Raw genomic sequence first — 18,282 nt, 5'->3', positions numbered from 1 at the left:
CTTAAAGGAGAGCGGGGAGGGGCTTTCAGCTGAGCCAGTGACCCTGGGGTTTCAAACCTGGGTCCTCTGCGTCCCAGTCCAATGCTCTATCCACTGCGCCACCACCTGGTCAGGCCAGAAACAAACAATTCTTAAGTTTTAAATTGTTTGCTGTTTGTGGCCTGACCTGTGGGGGCACAGTGGATAAAACATTGACCTGTAATGCTGAGGTCACTGGTTCGAAACCCTGGGCTTGTCTGGTCAAGGCACTTATGGGAGTTGATGCTTCCTGCTCCTCTCCCTTCTCTTTCTTTATCTCTCTCCTAAAATGAATAAAGTCTTACAAAAAATTGTATGTTGTGAGTAGCATGATGAAATCTCACACAGCCCTGGCCGTTGGCTCAGTGGTAGAGCGTCGGCCTGGCGTGCGGGGGACCCGGGTTCGATTCCCGGCCAGGGCACACAGGAGAAGCGCCCATTTGCTTCTCCACCTCCTCCTCCTTCCTCTCTGTCTCTCTCTTCCCCTCCCGCAGCCAAGGCTCCACTGGAGCAAAGATGGCCCGGGTGCTGGGGATGGCTCCTTGGCCTCTGCCCCAGGCGCTAGAGTGGCTCTGGTCGCGACAGAGCGATGTCCCGGAGGGGTAGAGCATCGCCCCCTGGTGGGCAGAGCATCGCCCCTGGTGGGCGTCCCGGGTGGATCCCGGTCGGGCGCATGCGGGAGTCTGTCTGACTGTCTCTCCCCGTTTCCAGCTTCAGAAAAATACAAAAAAAAAAAAAAAGAAATCTCACACAATCCCGCTTCATCCTGCCTGGGCCAATCATCTTTTTGTCCCAAGTGTCCACCTGCCCAGCCCTTACCAGCCACCTCGGTTATCAGAGTGACTGCTGTGGCATTGTAGTGCTTGTGTTCAAGTCACCCTTATTTAACTTAATAACGGTGCCCAAGTGCAAGAGCAGTGAGGCTGGCAATTTGGACATGCCAAAGAGAAGCTATAAAGTGCTTGCTTTCTTTGAGTGAAAAGGTATGTATGGGGAGGAACAAACATAGTATAGACATAGGGTCTGGTACTATTGTGGTTTCAGGTACCAACTGGGGGGTCCTGTAACTTAACCCCTGTGGATAAGGGAGGACTACTGAACACTGGAAGATATGATTCGAGTATACATTACTTGGCCCTGGCCGGGTGGCTCAGCAGTAGAGCGTCAACCTGGTGTGTGGAAGTCCTGGGTTCGATTCCCAGTCAGGGCACACAGGAGAAGTGCCCATTTGCTTCTCCACCCTTCCCTCTCTCCTTCCTTTCTATCTCTCTCTTCCCCTCCCACAGCCAAGGTTCCATGGGAGCAAAGCTGGTCCGGGTGCTGAGGACAACTCCATGGCCTCTGCTTCAGGTGCTAGATTGACTTCTATTGCAGAGGAGCAATGCCCCAGATGGACAGAGCATTGCCCCCTGGTGGGCATGCCGGGTGGATCCCAGTTGGGTGCATGTGGGAGTCTGTCCGTCTGCCCCCCACTCCCCTTACACCGTTTCTCATTTCAGAAAAATACAAAAATAAAAAAAAAAGAGTATACGTTACTGATGTAAGACTTACTGAAATCACACAGTCAGCCACTGGTTTCTTCAAAGCATTTTCTGAAGTCTCTTTAAGCTTGGCCAGCAGCATCCCTGTAACCTGCTCAATAGCAAAAGGTCTCTCTTCATCTAGGTACCGCACCTAAACCCAAAGGTGAGATTTCTACTGAATCATTTATTCACCCAACAAATATTTGTGAAATCTTCTCTATACATGATGAACATACAACAGGGAAAAAGGCAAAGTCCTTGCTCAAGGGAACTTACATTCCAAAAAGATCTTCCAGTATTACAACCTCTTAGCTCACAAGTTTCAGCGTCTCACACAGTGTCACAGCCAGACTATTTTCCAGTGTCTTTATGTGCTCCAGATCCCTACCGCCCACAAAAGCAATGTTTATCATTCAGTTTCCTAGCTAACAACAAAGAGGAAAAAGATATAATGACCTTCTTCCTGGGTTTAAAATAAAAACTTTCATTATACAGTTTTAGGAAAAGAAATTAGAACATCAAGAGGAAAAAAAAAATTCCTTATTTAAAAAACGTTATGTGCCTGACCAGGCGGTGGCACAGTGGATAGAGCATCGGACTGGGATGTGGAGGACCCAGGTTCGAGACCCTGAGGTCGCCAGCTTGAGCGTGGACTCATCTGGTTTAAGCAAAGCTCACCAGCTTGAGCCCAAAGTCACTGGCTTGAGCAAGGAGTTGTTACTCAGTCTGCTGTAGCCCCTCGGTCAAGAAATATATGAGAAAGCAATCAATGAACAACTAAGGTGCTGCAATGAAGAATTGATGCTTCTCATCTCTCTCCATCCTGTCTGTCTCTATCTGTCCTTCTCTCTCTCACACACACAAAAAAACGTTACGTATTACTCCAAGGTTTCTGGAAATAATTATCAACTAAACATTAGAGTTGTATATATTAAACTTAAAAATTAGTTTTTGACCAAATAACTATTTCATCTTATACACAGGTTTAGGACTAGGTTGCATTTAAGGCCATAAAACTTGAAAGTGCTCCTTGACTAAGAAAAAGTAGAGGACCTGTGCTTATTCAAGTAATTAAGCCCTTTTATAATGACCACCACAGAATTTATAAGCAATGAAGCCCTTTTATAATGACAATCACAAAACTTATAAGCAGTACAAAGCTACCTTAGAGCCCATATAACGCCTACCCTTACTGAGGAAAGGCAACGTCTGACCTCTGTACCTCCAGTAGAATGAGTTTCTTCTTTAGCACTCAGCTCTGGAAGAGCTTTAAAGAACCTCTTTCTCAAGCAGCACAATGTATGTGTGTTTATAAGTGTGTATAAGTATATGTATGTAATGTAAAAATTACTTTGAAACAGATCTAAAATTGATATCCACTTAATTTAAAAACAAGTTCAACACCAAGTATAATATTATATGAAATTAATAAATGTGGGAAGGTATCAAAATCAGGAAAATGAACCAAATACCAACAATATAGTATTCCTTTGCATAAGAATATAAACATAGATGAAACAAACATCAAAGTATATCCAAACAAATGTAAAAAAAATGTATAAAATGCTTAAGGAGCCGAAATCTAAAGATTGTCAATCTTCAAAAGATGAAGATATTTAGTTCAACCCAGAACTGATTGATGGTTTCAAAGCCTCTTACACGCAATCATTATGACTGCATAAAAATTGTATCACTCAAAAATCAGGTTTGGCCTTCTTTTAAAAAATCTTATTCTATTTTTCTCAAACTTCTTACAAAGCATGATTTTTTATTTTTTTTTAAAGAATAAAAGCAAAACAATTTAAGTCTCTTTAAATAAAATTGCTTTACATGGTCATTAACCTGAAACACCTAAATATTTTCCTTTATCTCATTCATTGTTGTCACAGCCCATCCAGCTTCCTAGTCAGCAATCCTTGACCCATAAATTTCACCTAAAATATGGCTTCAGTTTGTCTCCTTGTCTTTAACCACTCATGTGTCTCTGAATTATTTTAATAGCCTCATATCTTATTAATAATCACCCATTATGTACTCAGAACCCTCTTTTAAAAATAGAAATGTGAACATAGTTTAAAACATATACATTACATTTAAAATTAATTAAAATAACTTTGAGATATAATTCATATAGCATAAGGTTCCTACTTGTGGTGCACAGTACAGTGGTTTTTAGTGTATTCCTAACTGCAGTACATTTTCATCATCCTACAAACACAGTCCTGTACCCATTCCTCTTCACCCTCAGCAATCACCCACTTTCTGTGTCTACTGACCTGCCTTACTATGGACACCCATATATATGGAATCACACAATATATGATCTTTTGTGACTGGCTTCTTTCAGTTAGCATGTTTTCAAGGTCCACCCATGTTGTAGTACATATGAGTACTTCCCTCCTTTTTATGGGCAAATAATATTCCATTGCATAAGTTTACCACATTTTGTTTATCTACTCATCAGCTGATAGGCACTTGAGTTGTTTCTACATTTTTGGCTATTATGAATAATGCTACTATGACCATTTGTGTACAAATGTTTTTTTCAAAATTTTACTTATTGATTTTTAGAGAGGAGAGAGAGAGAGAGAGAAGGGGGAGAAGCAAGAAGCATCAACTCCCATGTGTGACTTGACGGAGCAAGCCCAGTTTCAAGCCGGTGACCTCAGCGTTCCAAATTGACTCTTTATCGACTGTGCCACCACAGGTCAGGCTGTGTACAAGTTTTTGTGTGCACATACAGTTCAAATCTCTTGTGTGTATACCTATGAGTGGAACTGCTGGGTCATATGGCAACTCTGTGTTATGAGGTATTGTTTTGTTTTTGTAAAATCAACAGAAACATATTTTTATTAACCAATATATAGCTTACTATCTCAGGATGTAGAATTAAAAATCCAGACTCCAGAACTTACTCGGAAGCAGTTTGCTTTAATACTTCTAATATGTTTTAGGATTCTTCTAAATTAGGGAAAACTCATTATAGCAATTAACATATTCTTTGGGACTATTTTTCTAATCACATATGCCACCTCCGCCTTTACCCCTTAAAAACAGTTCACCTCTAAAAGTTCTCCCAATAATAATCATTTTTCCTTGATAATACATGTACTGTTGTGATTAAAAAGATTATCCAGAATCAAAGAATTCCCTAGGAGTGGAGAGCGGTACCTGGTTGTCTGGTACCAGCGGTGGCTCTGAGCTAGGAGCTAGGGTAGGTAACCCAAGCCAAAGGGACCATTCCAGAAAGTCAGCTGCCGAGAAGATCAGAGGAGTACTACGTCTTCCCCCAACCCTGAGGCTACTCCACAAGAGCCTGAGCCTTCAAGTTCCAAGAAGAAAAAGAAGAAAAGGGGCAACAGCAAGAAGCCAGCATTCAAGCCCTCACCAGGGCTGGCCATGGAGCCCTACTGGCCGGCCAGAACCATGAGGCCTTGGTCAGCTTCCAGAGGGCCTTCTCTTGGCCTTCGAGGCCCCACAAAAAAGGAACAGCCCTATTCTCCAAGCCTGTGCCTTCAACCTGGGGGCTGCCTACGTGGAGACTGGGGACCCAGCCAGAGGCCTTGAGCTGCTCCTAAGAGCCCAACCTAAAGAGGAGTCACAGGGCGGGTGTCATGGTGACCAGTGTTTCAATGTAGCTTTGGCCTACCAAGCCCTGGGCAACCTGCCTCAAGCTTTGGCCTGGTACCACAGGGCCCTGGGTCACTACCAGCCACTAGGTGACCAGGGGCAAGCCCAGGCAAAAATGGGAGCCTGCTCCCAGGCTCTGGGACAGCCGGAGCTAGCAGCCCACTGCCTGCAGGAAGCAGGCTGGGCATATGCCCAAACAAAGCAGCCCCAGGCTGCAGCGCTGGCACTGGGGGCTGCGCCAGGGTGTATGCTGAAGAGTGGGCAGCATGGCCTGGGTGAAGTGGTGCAGGTGCTGGAGGAGAGCCAGAGGCTTGCTGAAATGAGTACTGAGGGGGGACTGCTGGGGCAACTCTTTAATGACCTAGGTCTGGGTTACTCCCAGCTCCAGCTGTTCCTGATAGCAGCAGAGGCCTTCCAGCAGGCCCTGCCCTTGTGCCAGGGGCCAGGAGAGGAGGCCAGAGTGCTGAGAACCCTTGGGATGGCCCACAATGCCCTTGTCAACTCTCAGGAGGCCTGGAAGTTTCACCAGAAGGCTGCTGACCTGTGTGGCTCTGTGGGGCAGCAGTGGGAGCAGGGCCAGAGCTTTGGCAGCCTGGCATTCGCACTGAGCCAGCTGGGGGACCACAAGGCCACCAGAGACAACTACCTACATTCTCCGCAGGCTGCCCAGGACACTGGGGACACGAAGGGGCAGTGGCAGGCCTGCAAAGGTCTGGGTGCTGCTGCCGCCAGGCTGGAGCAGCACAATCAGGCCTTGAAGTACTATAAGAAAGCGCTGGCCCGGTGTCAGGAAGAGCCTGATTCTGTGCGAGAGCGGCTGGTGGCCAAGTTGGCGGATGCCATGAGGACCCATTTGGCCCGGGGTGGGCTGGACCTGACTCACACCCTGACCTCAGCTCCAGAGAGGCCTCAGGCTACAGGTGGGGCCTGCCCAATGGGGACTCCAGCCAGGGTGGGAAGGGCCGGGCAGAAGCACAACACAGGCACTGGCGAATTGTTCCCACATCTAGCCCAGGCTTGTCAATAACAGAGTCTTTGGTACAGCCTCCATATATAGTGACCAACACATTCCCTGACATCTACTTTCTTTGTTCTCCCAAAGCGTTCTCATTTCCAGCATGAGGGTTCTTAGTTCAGAGAGGCCTGTAATAAATGTCTGTCCCTCTCCATCCAGGACATGGGTACCATCTTCCATTTGGAGGCCAGAATGGAGTAGCCTGGCTTTCTGGTACCCAGTGGTGGCCCCCAAGCTAATAGGTGGGTCGCTGGAGGAGGGAAGGAGGCCTAGAGAATGGATAAAGGGAACAGGAAAGGATGTATCTTTGGATGGTTTTAATGGGACCATGACCACTGTTAAAACTGGGAGAAGATGTGGCCTGTGTTTGGGAAATAGTGTTCTGAGTCTCTGTCCTTGCCGTTTAGCAATCTGAACAACCTTCACCCAGCTCAGGAGGCCTGACATGTACCCTGCCACCTGCACAGCCTGACTGTAGACCTCAGAGAAAGGGAAAGTCCCATTGAATGGGGGGATATGCAGCTTAAGTCTATTCCCCATTGCTCTGCAACCCACCGGCACAGGTAAGAGCCAGGGAGGGCGACAGAAGATAGAGCCAGAGCAGGCTGCTTCTGCTCTTTTCACAGCCACTCCCACTGGCAAGTTCTGCCCTGTCTCCTGCAGTTCATTCAAACAGCCCAGGAGAACCCCCACAGGAACCCACAGAGGAGACCCACCATATCAGGTTTCTGCATGATCATGTAACCCTGCCCTGCTGGCCTCAGCGGTACACCCCCAATATACACACTTGTGTTTCTGGGATCGAGCCTCTTCCCAGTGTTTCAGCACTGTATAGACATGGAATACAACATAGTGAGCACTTGGGCTGCTGAGCAGGCTGGACAAGGGCTCTGCAGTCTCAGCACTGAGGTTATTTGCTCCTTGCTGGGAGTTTTGGACTCAACAGGCAAAAGGGAAAAGGAAAATAGATGATGAATTTCCCCCTTTTCTTTCTGGATCCAAACCTCATGATCATTAAGGCCCTTTCCAGTTCTAAAAAATGAATTCTTGGCTTTGGAGTCGGTGATTCTCTCCAGACCTCCGTTTTCTCATATGGGAAATGGGATTATAATACTATATAAGGTACGTTTTAACCAATGGACTCCACTTCCTCCATGAAATATCACAGAGGCTGGATGCAGGCCCCTGAGGCCTGTAGCCTGTAGGACAACTGCTGCCAGCAGCCACAACACTGATATCAAGTAGGTTTATTGATCACTTAGCACATGCCACACATTGTTCTAAGTGCTTCACAAGTATACTTACTGCTCACAAAACTTAGGGGATATTTAAAAAATGAATATGAAGTGATAAAATGTCCCCTAATTTTTGTGAGCAGTATATTTTCTCCTTTAATCATCACAACAGGTCACTCCTCTTTTGCAAAAACATTAGTAGTTTGTCTTCTCAGGTCACACAACTAGTAAGTGAAGAAGCCATGATTCTAACCTAGACAGTGAGTTGAGTTCCTTCTATTAATGCTGGGCAGTTCTACTCCCCCAGTTAAACCATGGTTTACCAAGAGTTGGTTGTGCTTGACACCAAATGTATTTATGCTGGTTGTATGTATTAGTGCAATTTGGTAATGTAATTTATTTAAAAAAAAAAAAGATTATCCAAATTATAATTTTTTGTACTCACTAAAGCTTACTAAAACAGCTGCCTGTATCTTGCCATATATGTACTACTACTACAGGAAAAAAGTTAAACTGCAAGTAAGCAATATTATCGTATTTGGTTTCTTTAAGTATATGAGTGCACTCGGGAATGCAAAGCCTACCTTAACTCCTGCACTTCCATTAGGCATCTTCTGCAGCTCATAGGGAAGTCTGATCCTTTCAGTTTGCACGATGGGATCATCAAATGATCGTCCATGAAGCTTTTTGAAGCCATGAATTGTATTTCTTACATTTGTGACTATCTGTTGGTAGTAACATTTTATTAATTACTTAATGAATGCAAAATAAACATCATGCTAATATCTGAGAACCACCAAGTCTCTTTATTCTCACACTGAAGTTCAGAATTACACACAATCATTCATTTTTTGGTTTCCAACTAGTAGTAAAATTATACAATAAAACATATGCATCTTAACTATTGCCCCCCAAATTCTCCTTCTTTCCTAGGAATCATAGATTCAAAATTAATGTCTTCAAAAAAGAATAGAACTTAAAATTTTTTCAAATAATAAAAACCTATCTACAACTTCTATCTTTGGTTTTCTTCAACACTTTTGCTATAGTACAGTGATTTTCAAACTGTAAGCCACAAGAATTTTTAAAACATGCAATGCCTGACTATTTATAGTCAGGATGCACTGACCTCTCTCCCCTTAGACTGTCAAATAAAAACATGACAACAGCCAACTTAACAATAATTATCTGGTATGAATGCCCTATCTTGAACTATAATATACAGGTTGAACTTGAATTATAATATTTAATAAAGTTGCATCTGATTGGTCATGACACATAGTAAGGTTGTATCTGATTGGTTAATTCCTGATACCGGAAATCTTTATCTACAAGTACAGGCATCTGATTTTTAAAAAAGTCACTTTGGAGCAAAAAGGGTAGGTAATTACTATTAATATATTTTTTGTAAATCAAAATTACACCTATTTTATTGACAGATCAGCAAAAAACATATTTTTGGTGTGCTGCAGAATTTCAGTAATTATTTTTTGATTTCTTCTGTTTCTTTCCATTTTTGTTTGTTTTCACTGTCCTGTTTTTCTTTTCCTCTGAATATCTAATTCTCTGTGAAATTTCTTACGTACTATACTGTGCTGTTACCATTGCTAAGAATTGCTTCTAGGCTAGTAAGTTAAAACTTTTTCCATGTAGCATGGTGCTAAGTTAAAGTGTTAATTGCAAATGGCTTGTATTCTGGCAAAGTAATTTTTTTCTTTAACTAGAGCATGCAGTTATAACTATAGAATAGTAATGAGATCCATTTGTTGCCCTCTTAGTGATTTTTAAAAGCCAGTTAAATCTTTATCTTCAGTTATGAGATGAAAACTGCAGGAATGCTGAATTGCTATGTTGGTCTTCAGCTTTTCAGGAGAAATATCTTTATAACTTTCTTTGGAGACTGATATCTATGATACACTTAGAAAATCAGCCAGCATATGAGATGTAAACTTTAGTGAAGGGCTCATTTCAGCACCAATTGACATTTGTTAGTGTACAAATAACAGTAGAAGAGCATACAAACCTATTCATATATAGACCAATTGTAAGACAACCTTCATAAACATGGTAAGCAAAAATTCCTGGATAAATGAGTCAATTATTCCTACAAAGTCATAAAGAAAAAAGCCTCATTAAACAAAGTTAACCTATAATGAAGAAAAGAAGACCCAGGAATATATTAAGATTTAAAAAGTAACACTGGTCAGATAGCTCAGTTGATTAGAGCATCACCCCAAAGTGAATTGCTGATTTGATTCCTGGTCAGGACACATGCAGGAACAGATCAGTGTTCCTGTCTCTCTCTTGCTCTCTCCCTTCTTCTCTTTAAATCAATAAAAAAATAAACAACAACAACAGAAGAATTAACTATAAAGGGCTGTGGTTGGAGCCCAGAACATAAGTGAATGAACGTGCTACCACCAGCATTTCAGAAGCTGAGAAATAAGAACACTTAAACAGAGTCCATGTAAAGTACCAGCAGCCACATTAGTTTCCTCTGGAAATGATCTCTTCCATTTTCCCCACCAAGACACTGCTCACTGCTGTTGCAGTGGGTATCTAGATAGGACATCCCACAGAAAGTGACCGACCATATAGTAGAAAACTGAAACCATATGACAGTACATCCTAAATTCACAACTAAAGATTTTTAATAAATAAAATTTAAAAAGTATTTCAAAACCAAAGCAAAATATATCTAATAAAATACAAAAATTTAGGATGTCATGTTTTCCCACTCTTTTTTCACCCTTAATACATAAAATGGGAGCTTAATTACCAACATTTAGTTGCTTATTCCTCTAAATCAGGGGTCCCCAAACTTTTTACACAGAGGACCAGTTCACTGTCCCTCAGACCGTTGGAGGATCGCCACATAGGGTGCTCCTCTCACTGACCACCAATGAAAGAGGTGCCCCTTCCGGAAGTGCGGCGGGGCCAGATAAATGGCCTCAGGGGGCCACATGCGGCCTGCAGTTTGGGGACAGGCGCAGTTTGGGGACGCCTGCTCTAAATCAAAACACCTACATTAAAAATTTACCTGGCTCGGCCTGACCTGTGGTGGCGCAGTGGATAAAGCATCAACCTGGAAATGCTGAGGTCGCCAGTTCGAAACCCTGGGCTTGCCTGGTCAAGGCACATATGGGAGTTGATGCTTCCAGCTCCTCCCCCCCTTCTCTCTCTCTCTGTCTCTCCTCTCTCTTTCTCTCTCTGTCTGTCTCTCCCTCTCTTCTCTAAAATGAATAAATAAAAAATTAAAAAAATTTTTTACCTGGCTCTTAGCTGCATTTCCAATGGCACGAGTTCTTGATCCCAAAGATATACAGGCCCTAAAGAGGGAAAAAAGACACAAAGTTTGTTTCCACAGTGCTTTTATATCAATGTGCTATGCTTCACTTTTATAAAAATAGAAAGATTAATACATTAATGTACTATTTTTGTGTGTTTGTGATGAGAACCATCAATTCTTTGTTGTAGCTCCTTAGTTGTTCATTGATTGCTCTCTCATATGTGCCTTGACAGGGGGTGGGGGCGACAGCACAGTGAGTAACCCCTTGCTCAAACCAGCAACCCTGGGTTCAAGCCAGTGACCTTGGGCTCAAGCCAGTGACCATGGGGTCACATCTATGATCTCACGCGCAATCCAGTGACCCCATGCTCAAGCTGGTGAGCCCACTCTCAAGCCAGCAACCTTGGGGTTTTGAACCTGGGTTCCTCACGTCCCAGTCTGATGCTCTACCTATTGTGCCACCACCTGGTCAAGCTAGTCATGTACTATTTTTAAAAGAGATTACCAAAAATCAGAATTTTACATATTTTAAACTTTTATAAGTAAAGGAATAGTGATTAGAGTAAATGTTATAATTTTTTAAAATGTGCTAATAGGTAGCAACACTTTGTTAGTCCACAAAATTGTTTTTCAAATTCTACTGGTATGACCCGCTAATAAAATTAACTGTATTCAGTAAGGACAGGCTGCTTGGATTTAAATCCTGTTTCTGCCACATAACTGCTAAATAACCATGTGGAAGTTATCTAACCATTATTTCCTTATTTTCCCATCTGGGAGATAGTAGTAATAACACCTATTCATAGGCTGTATGAGGATTAAATGAGTGAATATAGGCAAGTGCTTTTAAACAACAGAATTGCTGTTTTAATTTCTGCATTTATTTGTAATTCTGCTTATAAAAAGCAAGTATAGAGTAACATTATCATCAAAATACCATTTCATGTAAATATTTAAGAAAAGTATTTCTATGATTTCAGATGTAATTACAGGTAACTATACATTTAAGGAACAAATAGTTTCAGATACTGTGTGTATACTAGCTACAATAACTCTCTTTGAAGAATTTATAGTCTATTGAAAAAATCAGAATAGATTTTCAATGAATGAAGGTAGCAAAAAAAGAGGCTAATTACTTCTGGATGATAAGGTTTTAGGAAATGCATGCAAGAGAGGTGATTTCTGAATTAAGACTTGAAAGAGAAGAAAACATTTTATTATGTTTTGTTGAGAAGGACATTTATAGTAGTTAGGTTTATGTCTAGTCTCAATGATACCCAGAGTAATCCTCTTAAAAACTAAGGTCATGAAACTCTTCGGTTTAAAACCATCCCATGGTGTCCTGTCTCACAAAGTAAAAGCTTAAGTCCCCTAACAGCCAATAAAGCCCTTCAGAGCCTGGTCCTTGGCTGCTCTATCTACCCTGTAACTTCAACTTAGGAACAATGGTCTTGTCATTTCTAGAATAGGGAAAGCACATTTCTACCTCAGGTCATTTGTACCTGCTATTCTCTTAGTGAAACACTTCTAAATATTGATATATCCATATGGTTCCTGCTCTTTTTTCATGTCTCTGATCAAATGTCAGCTTATCAGAGACACCTTTTCTATCTATATAAACAAAATTCCTACTCCTCCCACACATACATCTCCTACTGTTTACCTAATTTTACTTTTTCTTTATAATGTATGACCATTTGATACAATTTATTTATTTACTGACTGTATCACCATACTGGATTGTGAACTCCATGAGGGTAGATACATACACTTATGCCTTGATTTGCACTGTCCAATATAGCATCCACAGGTTGTATGTGACTAGAAAAATTTAAATTAGCAAAAGTAAAAATTTCAGTTCTTTAACATTAGTCATAGTTGAAGTGCTCAATAACCAACTTCCAAGTGCTTAACAGCCACACATGGCCAGTGAGTACAGAGAGAACAGAACAGAAATACATTAGAATGCAAAGTTCTGGATAGAATTGGCCTAGATTATTATCTGGTACATAGTAAAGGTAGTTTCTAAATAAATGGAACATACTGAGTACGAAGATTTTAGATATATTGAGTTAAATATATTAAAATTAATTTCACCTGTTTATCTTTTTAATGTAGCCATGAGAACATATAAAAATGTATGTGGCTCATCTTATACTTTCAGTGAACAGTGTTAGAGTTGGTAATAGAGAAGGGAAGTGTCAAGAACAATATCCAGGTTTCCATTCTGCAGAAGAGAAAAGACAGACAGTGGGTGCCATTCAGTGAGAAAGAAAACCCTGTAAGGAGGACATGTTTGGGGAAGCTCCACTTCGAACGTGCTGTGATTGGGGAACCTAGGGGACACTGAAGATATAATTACAACGAAAATGTGGAAAGCGATGAACAGATGGAGAAGGTACTGCAAGTTACTGTTCTCTAACTGTGAGCTGGTGAAAACGGGAAAATGAGGACACAGCAGAGATCAGTGGGTTAGGTGCCATCTTCACATCTCTCACGAACAACTCCCAGATTCGACATAGCCTCTGCCACAGCAGATACGTGCGCCCCAATATGGCAATCCATGTGGATGGTTAACACTGCCCCCAAAACTCATCAGAGAAGATACTGATTAGCCATCTCTTAGCCAACTTTATAACTTGTCTTTCTGTCTACTCTATCATTTGGACATAATTCTGAATACTTTTAATTTTTCATTACTTGACTACCAGCAATTGTGTGCACAGAAAATCTTATGTTGAATTCTCAAGATTTTGACTTCTATTGGAACACTAGATTCATGTAACATTGATTCAATTACCATTTATTAAGTCCTAGATTCTTTGAAATATGCTTCACACATATATCACTTCACAGAGAAAGCTAAACAGTTGCCATTACCAGATATTCTCTTTAGTTGAGAGTAGACATATAAAGTTTAAAAAATTTAATGTTATAGCTTGAAAGTACCCAGTTTCAATATAAAGAAAACCATCCTCAAACTTCTTCCTTCAGTTTTCTGTCAAAAATATTCTAGAACACAATCATTATATAAATATGTCAAGGATTTTCAGAAAAATAAAAAGTTAAATACCTTTCTCCCTCAAAACTTTTTCAAAACTTTAGTAATACCAAGGTAAATAGGCACCTCGTATCACATATTAGGCAGATATAAAGTTTTTATAAGAAAAGATATTCAACTGTTTATCCAAATGTGTATCATGTAATCCATGTATATTGCACTTTCAACTAACACTTAGAAATTCTATTTTACACCTAAGAAAAAGGAGTGTTTATAGTGCAACTTGCATCTGTAATATTCAGTCTAATGTTGTCACCATAGTGGTTATCACAGATTCTCAAGAGAATGCCACAGAACTCTAAACAAACAAGCAGAACTTCCAAATGTCCTATGTCCCTTTCAGTAGAGGAAGGGCATAAAATCAAATGACAGTATTACTTTAAGTTATATTTACACTGTCCCTTAAGATTGAAGGTTAACTCTCTGTCTCTCTCATAAAGCCCATTTTAATACTTGCCAAGCATGACTGGGGTGGAGAACACACTGCCAGCCGACTAAGAGACTTCTCAATTAAGAGGTCAGCACTGTAAATCTGTTTCTTCTTTGTCAATCTCCACTAAGGATTCAGAATCCCTCGAATTTACCATTCACACTTTAAAAATAGCCCTATTTAAAAAATTCTGGCTTTCCCTTGCCAGTTTCCATATGATCACAGTAACCTTTTATAGCAGCGGTTCTCAACCTGTGGGTCGCGACCCCGGTGGGGGTCAAACGACCAAAACACAGGGGTCGCCTAAAGCCATCGGAAAATACATATTTATTATACAATACATTTTTAAATAAAATATGTATTTATTATACATTTTAAAATAAAATATGTATTTATTATACATTTTAAATAAAATATGTATTTATTATACAATACATTTTAAATAAAGTATGTATTTATTATACAATACATTTTTAAATAAAATATGTATTTCCGATGGCTTTAGGTGACCCCTGTGTTTTGGTTGTTCGACCCGCACCGCGGTCGTGACCCACAGGTTGAGAACCGCTGATTTATAGCCTCTTCGGCTATCATTAAGTAGACTCTAAGAATACAGCTCAATTAATAATGATGTGAAAGGGCAATAAGTTGGTTTAAATCATGGGGTCAGCTTACACTACCAATTTCAACTAGGGTTGCCAAGATGTCCATAAAGTATCGATAGGATTTCTCAGCCTTGGCCCTACTGACATTTGGGCCAATTTTGTTAGCAGCATGGGGCTATCCTGTGCAGTGTAGCATTTTAGAATCATTCCTGGCCTCTACCTGCAGGATGCTGGTAGCATTTCCTCCCTCTCCACCTCCAGTGTGACAACCAAAAATATCTTCCGACATTGTCACGTGTGCTCCAGGCAGAGGAAGGGGGGAAGGAGGGGATTGCTTCTACATAGTTTAGAACCACTGACCTATAACATCATTTCCTAAATATTGTTCTGTGGAATATGATTTCTTAGTCAAAAAGTTTGGGGAAAGAAAAACAACCATTCCTTGAGTGTTTCAATGTTTATAAGTAAATTAAAGGACCTACTAAGAAGTTCTGCAGTTAAAAAAAAATCTGGTTAATTCCCAAACTTAACTATCTGGAAAAAAGTTGCCCCAGGAGGAGGTGGGTGACAAATGTTCTTAAAAAACTCATTGTTACCATTTGCCTTCTTAGAAAAATAAGACTTCTTTTAGGCCTCATGCTTAGTAATCACAAAAGCTTTCCAATCTTTCAGTGTGGACAATGGATAAAAAATTTTAACACATAAAAACAATAAAAAATTTTTTAAGTTTCCAAATGCTTTTAGTAAGCATAATTCATAAATAAATTTGTTCATAACTTGAAACCATTAACAGAAATCACATTTATGTATATAGATACAATGTTTTAAAAGCTGATTAGATACATTAAATTAGATATATTATTTAACTATTAGATTATTACCTTAGAGATACCATATTTTTTTTTTTTTGTATTTTTCTGAAGTTGGAAATGGGGAGGCAGTCAGACAGACTCCCGCATGCGCTTGACCAGGATCCACCCGGCATGCCCACCAGGGGGCGATGCTCTGCCCACCTGTGGCATTGCTCTGTTGCAAACAGAGCCATTCTAGTGCCTGAGGCAGAGGCCACAGAGCCATCCTCAGTGCCCAGGCCAACTTTGCTCCAATGGAGCCTTGGCTGCGAGAGGGGAAGAGAGAGACAGAGAGGAAGGAGAGGGGGACGGGTGGAGAAGCAGATGGGCGTTTCTCCTGTGTGCCCTGGCCGGGAATCGAACCCGGGACTCCTGCACTCCATGCTGATGCTCTACCACTGAGCCAACTGGCCAGGGCCTAGAGATACTATTTATAAAGCTGATTATCTTACTTAAAACTCAACAGTTCAGAGACAAATAGCATTGCACAGGAAATTGAAAGTTCTACACCAGGGGTTTGCAAATTACCACTTGCCATCTATTTTTCTAAATGAAATTCTATCAGAACATGGCTATATGGCTATGCTCATTAATTTGTACTGCAGTGACCACATACCAAAAGAACTACCAATGGCATTTGAAACACCTCAAACCCAGATATTATGTAAACTGTATTTATTATTCCTTGCCTTCTAGAAATCTTTTAGAATTTCTCACCCACAAATTCAAGGCAATGACTGAAAATTTTATGTTTTGTTGTACATTTCATTTTGTTGTACATGATACTCACACCCAAAGGTCCTAGCTTTGGCATGCTCAAGTGTGATCTGCCCTTCTAAACATCTCAGCACAATATGGCTTAAAAAAATGTGAAGACATTCATTAAATTTTTGTTTGTCAACAGTAAAATATTTCAAATTTTCCACTAACAACAGTGTATCTATCAATGGAACATAGTAGAGCCATTAAAAAGATGAGGTACGTTAGAGACACATGTATATGTTTGAAATGTTGCAATATACTTTGAAAGGAGCAATTGTAAAATATGTATAATGTAATTCCACTTTGTTAAAAATCAAATAAAAAAACATCCCAGCCTGGCCTATGGCTACGCAGTGGATAAAGCATTGACCTGGAATGCTGAGGTCGTTGGTTTGAAACCCTGGGCTTGTCTGTTCAAGGCACATACAACAAGCAACCAATAAACAAAGTGAAGCAACTATGAGTTGATGGCTCTTACTCTCCTCCTCCTCTTTCTGTAAAATCAAGCAATAAAAATATTTTAACAAATTAGAAAAACATCCCAGTTAAGTACATATATTCACATATTTGTGTAAAACTAGGAACAAACAAGTTTTGGAAATAGCTGGAAAGGCACAAAAGGGGAGATTTACTTTGTGTAATTCTTCAATATTCTAAATCAAAGTTGACATAAGCTAATGGTAAAACGTATAAACAGAAACAATTTATATAGTACAAAGAATATTTAATAAAAAAAGCAAAAGCCTCTTCTTTCCCCCAAAATACTATCACCATGAAAAGTCCTCCTATCCAACCATAGCCACTCTTAATCTGTGAATTTTTACTTTTGAAATATATAAAAAAAATCTTAATATATCCCAGTGTAAGTGATTTCTACTTTTGTACATTGAAGAGGACATCCTAAACACCTGAGATGTAGTGTATAAATAATATTTTCCTATACTGTCAGATTATTCATGTACTGGTAAAGAAATAGGGAAAAAGAACAAAAACAGAAATTCTGGGACCTGAATATTAACTCTGATCACACAGAATTTGATGATAAAACAATATACCTAACAAAAATCTCTTGAAATAACAGTTCATTAAAAAAACCTATTCTCCTTATTGTAAAATATGTTCATAAGAATTCAAATTACAGACTGTATGTTAAAGCACTACCTCCAAGAAACATCCACTGTTAATAGTTTCTAGTCTTCCACATTGCTTTCCTCCTGTTTATTCAAACATATTTTGTGTTAGCATATGCTTTTTATGAATGTTTAAACTAAAATTTTATGTTAGTAAAATAACTTAGGAAATTAAAACATTTTAAAGCAAGATAGTATTTCTTAGAAACTAGCCAAAAATAGATGAGTTTGTCGATATTAGAGCAAAGATGCTTCTCTGTCCAGTAACTGCCCAGCTACCCCATTAACCCAGTTTGTGTACAGCATCCTAACAGCAAAGGAGAATGGAAGGACTACGGGGTTCTGGGGTCAAGCGGCCTGATACCGAATCCACTGCATTGCTTAGTTAGTTCTTGGCCAAGATACTTAACCTTGCTTTAGGTTTCTTATGAAAAAAGACGGTGGTAACACCAAACTAGAGAATGAGTGAGGTATAGATGACAGTGGAAGCACTATCATCAACATAGGCAGCATGTTTTAGGTGACCTCATGCTTTCACCTGGTATTGAATGAGGATCCCTGGCTGCAGTTTCTTTTATCATGTGTGAAACTAATCACTTTAATATAATTAAAGCCTAGAAATTCCAGACTCCACATCTCTACTTAAGTGAACAATACAAACATATCTAAAACCTTTCAATTCTGCACACATTAATTCTACTTTTTGAAATGTATTTGAAGGAATTATTTCTGG

General features: G+C 40.1%; 2 protein-coding genes across 2 annotated transcripts in view; one reads left to right on the top strand and one right to left on the bottom strand.

Moving 5' to 3' along the window:
- The window catches only part of HSPA4L (heat shock protein family A (Hsp70) member 4 like), a 52,400-nt gene that overhangs the window by 30,465 nt on the left and 3,653 nt on the right, over positions 1-18,282 (bottom strand). Inside the window, exons 2-4 of the mRNA XM_066385026.1 lie at positions 10,693-10,750; positions 8,006-8,146; positions 1,570-1,692 (exon numbers count right to left, since the gene is read on the bottom strand). Coding sequence (XP_066241123.1) covers positions 1,570-1,692; positions 8,006-8,146; positions 10,693-10,750 — 322 coding nt within the window. The remainder of the gene's footprint in view (positions 1-1,569; positions 1,693-8,005; positions 8,147-10,692; positions 10,751-18,282) is intronic.
- On the top strand, positions 4,331-6,198 carry LOC136389745 (tetratricopeptide repeat protein 24-like). Its single transcript, XM_066361509.1, is given in 4 exon segments — positions 4,331-4,351; positions 4,788-4,893; positions 4,896-4,997; positions 5,000-6,198. Coding segments are annotated over 4 exon segments (1,428 nt in total).

This window comes from Saccopteryx leptura, chromosome 1, assembly GCF_036850995.1.
Source record: "Saccopteryx leptura isolate mSacLep1 chromosome 1, mSacLep1_pri_phased_curated, whole genome shotgun sequence".
Lineage (NCBI taxonomy): Eukaryota > Metazoa > Chordata > Mammalia > Chiroptera > Emballonuridae > Saccopteryx > Saccopteryx leptura.
Note: the sequence above shows the minus strand (reverse complement) of the source record. Positions and strands in the feature narration are given on the sequence as shown.